The sequence below is a fragment of the Cryptotermes secundus genome, unplaced genomic scaffold, assembly GCF_002891405.2.
Source record: "Cryptotermes secundus unplaced genomic scaffold, Csec_1.0 scaffold169, whole genome shotgun sequence".
NCBI lineage: Eukaryota > Metazoa > Arthropoda > Insecta > Blattodea > Kalotermitidae > Cryptotermes > Cryptotermes secundus.
Window position 1 is genome coordinate 156,870 of NW_019734311.1, and position 9,028 is coordinate 165,897.

The following is a 9,028-nucleotide window of genomic DNA, read 5'->3' on the forward strand; positions in this document are numbered from 1 at the left end:
GGGCCAACTTAAGTAATAAATAATGGTTTCATGATTCCCTGCAATTAAATTCATAGCTCTGGACAATGAATGTGCTTGACTAGAGCCCTCCATTGGAAGATAATATCCACTTTGATGTCAACAAATGTGATGCATCTTAGAGAACCTGAGGGCTCGGTGCCGTGTTCACAACAGCCTATCTCGAGTCAGCTGCAACCACCTTCACATCCCTTAAGATTCATTTTAACAAGGAATCATCCCATGTGACATGTTTAACAAACATGATCATCCAACCAACTTAGGAAATTTCTTCCATATGGATTCCCCCTATCAGCAAGGAGGCTGGGAACTTATAGAGAATGTTGGTAATATCTGATAGACTCCTCATATATCTATGTATCTATATCATGTATCTATATGATTTTAGCTCTAGGGTTCAGTTTTTGTTCTAGAGACAACGCTAGAGGTAGATGGATATTATAAAACTTGAAAACTGAGCCTTATTCCATATTGGCATTTCTGCATTTGGCTGTTGGTTTGGTAGTTTCAAGTACATACAACCACATCCAAAATCTTTATCATAAATTTTCGTGTTATATCCTGTTGGCAAAACTCAAATTGAGGTGCTCTTATGGATGCAGTTACACTAACACACGTTGTCCAATGACTGAGGTTGGCACTTTCTAACAGACCCAACAGAGTGGGTGCCTTCCATCATTTCACCTGAGGATGGAAACAAGTCCAGTTTCTGCAACACTGTGTTCTATTGAATGAATGACAAAGTGCAATGACTCTGTAATCCCGGCCATCTTAATACTGTTCTCCCATGTATGCCAACATCTCCAAATGAACATAACTGTAAGGGGGGGGGGAGAAGAAGAAAAACAATATTCTTTTAACCACAGAGTCCCATTCTTATCTTACACTATATATTTTATTAAGAAAATAGAGAACACCCCCGCTGAAATCAATGGTAAACTGAATATATTAGTACTGGGATCTATTTGTTGGTCATCTGATTCCAGAGAAAGCCATTATAAATATAAATACAATTTAGGATGAAATTTGCTAAAATCTTCTCAGGCACTCGGCTGTATCAATGTTGAACTAAAAAACCAATGTTTCAGAGACACCATCAGTCTCCATCATCAGGGTCAAAGTTAGTTATATAAAAAGGACAATGTGATTCATGCATATTTAAGATATACATCATTGCTATTCAAACAACTCATGGGCACTGCATTAACTACAGAAACATCAGGAAAGAGCATATCTATACCTCATCCTACACAATGTATTATAAAGTAATTTTATGCTCACGAAGTAATGTCAATATTCATGTAATGACAATGCTCAATAATTCATTGCTATGGTGACTCAAAACTGAGTAACTTCAGACTTTATATATAAAGTCCACATGTGTAAACCTCTTGTGTAACAAAACAAGCCAGCCAAATTCACTACCACCCTGAGCATAACATGATCTCTCACAGGTAACTTTCACTTTAGGCTAATTAGAAATGGATCCAGAACAATGCTGTGCCAATTAAAGTAGGACACTAGCAATTCACACAAACTTTCATCATTCCACATTCAATTACTGACAGCAATGTTTCAAGTTCAATACTACAAGTTTCAGAGAAAGGGATTGTTTGCTTGGTCATAAACCTACTCCTTATCAGAGTACACAAATCTTACAGGCAAATTAGTGTCCAATAAAATTGCATTTTCATCTATTCATACATCATTAATTAATTGCTGTAAGGAATGTGGAGGTCTGTGTAACAATGTGATCTACCTTCCTCCAATACAATCAACGTATTACAATCATATAAACATTCCAACGAAAGTTCAAATTCCTTACCAACTTTTATGGAAATGCAAAATTATTTATCAACATGGTTTTACCTATGTCACAACTACCTGAAGATCTGTTTAAGAGACTGGACTATGGTGTGAAAAAATGTATACTGCTTCTTGAAAGTGATCTACATAGCTTTGTAGTGGAAGCATGTGTGTCATTTTACTTACACAAGTAGTTCTTTATGCAAGAAAACACAAACTTTTGGTTTGAAAACCTGAATGGAGACCCCTTACAAAACTTAAAATACAGATGGAGAACCTTAAAAACTATGGTGTGCGTGCAGGCTGGATTCAATTGGCTTAGGACTGCATCCAGTACATCCTCTTGTTAACACAGCAATGAATTTTTAGCTTCCATGAAAGGCAGCGCATTTTCTGACCAACCAAAAGACCATAAGCTTCTCAAGGACCCTGCGCTAAGGAGTTAACTGACCTTAATAGAGATTTTGCCAAAAACACACACACACAAAGACATGAATCTTGAATTTAAACATAATTTCTTGAATACTGTGCATAGCCCAACAGTAACATTTTCATAACAGACTTATCACAATATTCATCAACCACATAAAGTTCTATGCATCATGATCAGTACAAACAAAAACACCATTAACATAAGACCAAATTTTATGGTATTAGGTCTCTGAGAAGTTTGCAATTTATGTCACGGTCATTTTCTTACAGTAAAATCAAATACTGGTAACCATGGAAAGCTATTTACCTTGCCATTCAATAGCAAGAATTACTGAAACACAGCAGCCATGCATATAAAACTTGGAATGAAAATAAAACTATCAACAAAATTTCTACAAGATATTTCTATGGTAAACAGCAGAAATATGGTGATTATACAAAATCTGATGTTCCCAAATTTCAGGTAGTAGAAATCTGTAACAATCTAACTACTTACAAACTCAATGAAGCCAAGTCCTACTTGATTGGAAAACTAACAGTTATTCAGCTGCTCAAGGAATCCTCTGCCTTTTAGGGAACCCTTGGTTCACTACAGCCCTTCAATGGTTCCTATCCTGAGCCAGACAAATCAAGTCCATACCCACACCTCATTTAATTAAAATCTGTAGCTCAGTCAGAATAGTGACTGGGCTACAGAATCGATGACCAAGGAGTCAGGGCTCAATTCCTGGCAGGGAGAAGAGATTTTCTCTTCTCAATGATGTCCAGACTGACTCTGGGGCCCGTCCAGCCTCCCTTACAATGGGAATGGGAGAGCTGTCTTCCTGGGTTAAAGTAGCAGACGTGTGAAGCTGACCACTCACATCCATCTAGTTATATGTTTATGGTGGAGCTATACTTCCACTCTCCCTTACATCCTCATGGAGTGGTATTTAATTATGTCCCAGGATAACTTTACTTTACCTTTACTTTTAATTATCTACAGAGGCAATGGAATCTACATTACTGTAAATTATGCACAGATAATAGATCACTTGGCTGCACAAATAAACCAGTAAAGGATATGGTAAGATATAAGAAAATTAACTTTACAAAGTCGATAACTTTCAGTCCAGTCCAGGTTTACAACATGTACGGACCAGAATGAGACAAATCTAAATTAACTTTTTAAATTAATTGTGAAAGCAAAAAGTCTACATCATGTCAGAGTTCTTAAGGAAAATTAACTGTCATTCCTCATATAAATGCTTACAAAATAAGAACTAAGAACAAGTTAGTGAATGTTGACAGAAGTTAAGCCTGCATATCATATCAAGTACTTGCAAATTAAGTGTCAGTATTAATGTGTGTCAATCTGAGGCCAGATGTGTGTTCTCTTGCCTTTTTTGAACAAACTAGCCTTCAGACAATATGAAGAAAAGAGACGATCACAACCATGTGAACTCCCCACAAACTATTACATGTTGGACAGTTTACAGCAAAATGATTTCAGTCTATAAACAAGATGATAAAACAAGCACACTACTTTCATTTTGCTTCTCCTTGGGAAACTTAGCTGGGCACTACATGTATGCTGCATATTGCGCTGGGTAAACTTTACTGAATGAAAGAAAACAAGGGGAGCACACCATTTGCCATTCTTGTGAGATGGCATGAATCAATCAGCCTTTAAAACTGCTATTTCTGTATTAAAAAATTTGAAGTCTTTTCAGGCACAGTAAACATAAATCACAATATCAAAACATTCCTTCTACAATGAAGCCTGTACCATATGCATATCTTTCTACTCCTCTATCCACAAACTGGAAATAACTTCCTATTCCTGTTGATGAAGAGGACTGTAACAATCCCAATTTGAGTCATATTTCACAGCAGACAGAAGTAGTCCCTTCCATGCGCACCTAAAGCACCATTCGTGTTTCTAGTTTTGTGGTGTACATTATCACAGGGCCACAAACATGAGCTTCATATGAGCCAGGAGTGAGACTGCATAATACAAAAATGTACATCAACTTTGCTAAAATTTCCTTTCAGAAAGAATGCACATAATGGAAAGCACATGTAAAGGAGTGTGGCTGTAAAACACAAATGCATAATAGCAAATTATTTTGTTAAAATTTCCTTATGGGGGGGGACATGTCGTGAAATGAATTGGATGGATGAATAACAGTAACAAATTTGCTAAAATTTCCATGCAGAAGGAAAACATGTCAGAGAAGAGAAAAACTAAGTAATAAGAAGGTATGCAAATACCCATACTAATCTCAATATAATCACTGCTCATGTTGACCTGCCACTTGTGGAATTTGTATTGAGGCAGGAACAGAATTCTTGGCACCGGTGCTGACATCTCAACATGGTGACCTCTGCACTATATAATGCACCACGTTGTATATTTCATATTAAACGTTAGGACACATGAACAATGCAGAAAACATATAAAACCAAATCAAATCATATGACACCGAGCAAATTAAATAAAAAAAGAAACCAAACTGATCAAACTAAAATAAAGATCAAACCATTACATCCTAATCCTTCCAGCCGCACTATGGCCCTGGGGTTGATTCAGCCTCTTATAGAAATGAGTACCAGGAATTAATTAAATAAATTTCCTGGGGAGTAAAGCACAGCTGGCACATGAGGCTGACAACCTTACCACCATCTTTGGGCCGATTATCTGGATAATGTGGGACCCTCAATGTCTCACAACCCTATGGACCTTCATGGCCTGGTACAGGCATAGCTTTGTTTACTTTTTTACATGTCTCTAATATAGACACTGAAATTCTAGCAAAGCTCACACTTGAAAAGTCAAACCAAGTGAAATAAAGTCATTCCAGCCAAAAGTCAAATGAAACCAAACTGAACTAAACTAACCTAATGTTTGGGATTACCAAGTTTCTATGCTTTATTCACAGAGTACTATGTCTAATGAATATAATGTTCCAGAAACTGGATGGTTCCAACATCAGGTGAAGAGGCATATATATACCTACTCAGATGGATCCATCAGCAGGAGCTAATCCCAATCACTCGACAACCTGGGTGACTGAGATTAGCTCTTTTTGACACACAGTTGAGTAAGAGCCTCCCCTCCTTTCCATCCAAGGGCATAAACTGATCCCATTTCTGAAATGTCGCATTCTCTGGAAACACTGGATGACAGGCAAGTCCAGACACTCAGTAATCCAAAATGTAATATATCGCCCCTGAACTCCTCACAATGAACTTAACACAGTGCTCATCACCAACAAGCACATATTTACTAGCACAAACCTCCACTTTACAAGTCAAACAAAATCATAACAAAAATGAAATGGGGCTAAACTTAAACAACAAAAAATTGGATCCATTCACCCAAAAATGATACCAACCAAAAATCAAATCAGACCAACAATACAGAGTATTGTTTTCCTTCATTTAATGTTTAATTTCAATGAACAAAATTGAAAATCCTCCGACTAAAATTGTCCATGCTTTACTGTTCCCCAAATAAAATTTAAATAAAAACTTAACTCTACTAAACTAACCTCCATCTTCAGTAAAAGAATCAGCCAAGCACAAAACAGTTACCAAGCTTTGCTTGGCTTATTCTTCAGTCCTGAGAAGGACCAACATAGTTCTCCGAAACATCAGCTGACTTTCAGTGGACCACATGCCGTTATATCCAAGATGATGAACTCTTCATTCCCCCAAATTATTATAATTAGGAAAAACAATTACCAATTGAAAATATTTTCATCAAGTACTGATGTTGGGCAACCAGCAAAAAACTAAGAACATGACACTCCTAGTTGGTCCTAACCTTCCACTGGAATGATACAGTATATAATCATTATGACAAGAAAGAGCTGCTAAAGCAGAGGAAGGATTTGATTATAATTTACACAAGCATTAACTTTGCATTAAAATTACTTTTCACAAATTACTTCTCATTCTGTATCTTCAATACAGAGTTTCCCTACTACATGCCCAATGATTGGGATATTCCTCATTGCAGTACCAATTAAGCTGTAAATTTTGATTTTAGACTCTTTAAAGAAGACATTCTGTACTGTTCTGTTCAAATGTTACTTTGAGGAAACAATATATACACCAAATTCTGATGAAAGACCATGATAATAAATCTGACAATTTCACAATTTTATGCAACGAGAATAAGATATGATACTGCTACTTACTTGGCAACATACAAGAAAAATGAACAAAGTAATTGCAGTCCATAACACTTTCTCTCGAAACTGGATCTGTAAAATAAACACAGAGCATTTTTGAAATCCAATATGGTACACAATTCATATTACTTCTGTACGAATTAAGATTAATCCTCTAAATTAACATACATGTTCTTAGCGTAACTAGGTGCATCATTTTATTAAGTATGAGAAAAACAATACCTTTCTTTCAGGTTTTGCTATTTCTGGCAATATGCTGCAGAATGGTTTTATGACTTCCAGGAATTTTACTGAAAATGAAAATACATATTTCAGTTGTCTGTCATTTTTTCACTCCTGCATATTTTATTCACATATTGCTCTTCACAACTATGGAATTAAAATCGCGACATATATACACAGTTCCGTTATTGGTTAAGGTATGTGCAATTTTAAGCCGATTCATTGCGATTTAAATAATATTACGCTAGTCTTCAAAACAAACGTTTCTGAAACATACGACTCAAACATCCCTTTACGTGTTAATGCATATACTAAACATTCAATGCAATGTACAGTTACTCTACATACTTCCACTTCTAAAGTTGCTCATGGCACACGACGTTCAATATACTCGTCACATTGCTAATATAAAATACAATTACTTTTACAGTATTACTTACTTCCCATTGTAGAACTTGAAGGATACTCAGCGTTCTAGACACCTTAAACTCTTACAGCAACCGACCAAATTTTCTTCTGGTTGAACCGATAAAACCTCAATCCTTAACACGTCTACAAGAACCAAGAACATATCACGTGACCGGTGATGTTGGCCCACGTTTATCGAGCTTTCACTAGAGAGCACTTTCTATACGTCCGTATCCGCTTCGTACCAAGGATAACTTAACGGAATATGCGGGACCGTGCTGTACGGGCTGAGCAGACACTCTTTGCCGGCAGTTGCATAGGAACACCCAGATAAACAGGCGTCCATAGCAACGTATATGCATGCAACAATAGATGTACTGAAAGCCTCAAATCTTAAATAGATCTACTGTTGGAAACGATGTTTTCTGTGCCGCGCGGTTTGTGGATATGATAAGTGTGTAAAGTGAACTCTGTACAAACAACCTGGTCCAACACACGTTTCGTCCGAATCACTAGGTTAAATCCTCGATATCTCCAATCAGCGTCTTCCAAATCTCGGTCATTAACTCTCATTGACTGATTATTTCTCGTCCGCTGGATTTCAAGCCGTAGTCACAGTACCACAGACGGTCAGTCAGTCTTTGTATCAAGCAGCATTTTGGGCCAAAAACTGCGGTTTGTCGACATGGGCCGCCCTCTTTCGTCATTCGTCGCTCTCATAGTCAGCACATCATGACATGTACTTGTCTGCATGCTCCCTTAGCATTTGAAAAGAATTCAGCCTTGTGGATACATATTATTTACATTTTCATAATTAATGTGTTTACAATATATACAAGGCCTCTGTCAGTCTAAGCTTGGCACAGCAGATCATGCCCCAATTCATACAGCTCATGTTACAGCGGCTGTCTATAGTCACTTGAACGGTCGTACGATTGACGGCTGCGAAGTTTACGCCTCTTACATTTTCTCTATCTTCTCTTTTTCCGATATCGCAAACATTTTCATTTTCGTGATTTCTATGACCTCTGCTCGTTGCCTGCATAATTTCGTTATGTATCCATAAATACACAGTACATGGACAACCATGTGCAACTTGTGGACCGCTGTCTGCCTTGAAAAGTTATCAGTGATTCGGAGAACCTTGTTTTGCAGACAAATATTGTGTTTCTGAACATTATCCATCGTCCTGTTTATATCGTGACATGTACACCAGTTGCTAAGGAGACTCCGTAAACAAGCCCGTAATATTCAGCCAGCAGTTAAGTATATCCATTTCTAGGCAACACCAGCAATACACGCACGCAACACTAGAACCGCTGCGGCGCAAGGTGTTTTCTACATGGGCTCACATATATCCATTGCTAGGCAACGGATGTTTTCTGTGCTGTGGTCCGACCCGAGACTGTATAACGAGAAGCCAACAATAGCTGAATGGGCGATTGTAGAGGGAACAGACTAAAACCCGGGAAAGCTTGATATACAGTCGGCACACTTATAAGTTTCTTATATGTTCTTTGTATCTTGTTAGATTTCTACCAGTTTGGCCGATGTATACTTTTTGGCAACTTTGACATGTTATTTCCTATATCCCACTTTGTTCGTAGGGGTCTATTTCTCGTTTTTCGTTTATTAGTTTACCTATTGTGTTGGCTGTTTTGAGAGCTATCTTTATGTTAGTGTTTTTGAATAGTTTTGTGATTTTTCGTATGTAATTTCCTGTATAAGTAGAAGTGACCCATTTTGTTTTGTTTTTTCGTCTTTATTATCCGGGTTACCCACCTTTTGCTTAAGTCTGTTACATAGATGTGTGATGTCTTCCTTTCTACAGCCATTATTTAGTGTTATATTAATAATAGTATTTAATTCTTTGTTTTTAGCATTTTCCACAAGGGGTAGTGTAAGAAGTCTGTGTATCCAATTTTTATATGCTGGCAATTTTTGTTCTTTAGGGTGGCATGATT

At 37.2% G+C, this 9,028-nt stretch overlaps 1 protein-coding gene across 1 annotated transcript in view; it reads right to left on the bottom strand.

Annotated features, from left to right (window-relative positions):
• The window catches only part of LOC111868460 (protein transport protein Sec61 subunit alpha), a 30,978-nt gene extending 23,730 nt beyond the window's left edge, over positions 1–7,248 (bottom strand). Inside the window, exons 1-3 of the mRNA XM_033753066.1 lie at positions 7,097–7,248; positions 6,657–6,724; positions 6,441–6,506 (exon numbers count right to left, since the gene is read on the bottom strand). Coding sequence (XP_033608957.1) covers positions 6,441–6,506; positions 6,657–6,724; positions 7,097–7,103 — 141 coding nt within the window. The 5' untranslated portion in view covers positions 7,104–7,248. The remainder of the gene's footprint in view (positions 1–6,440; positions 6,507–6,656; positions 6,725–7,096) is intronic.
• Between the last annotated feature and the right edge of the window lie 1,780 nt (positions 7,249–9,028).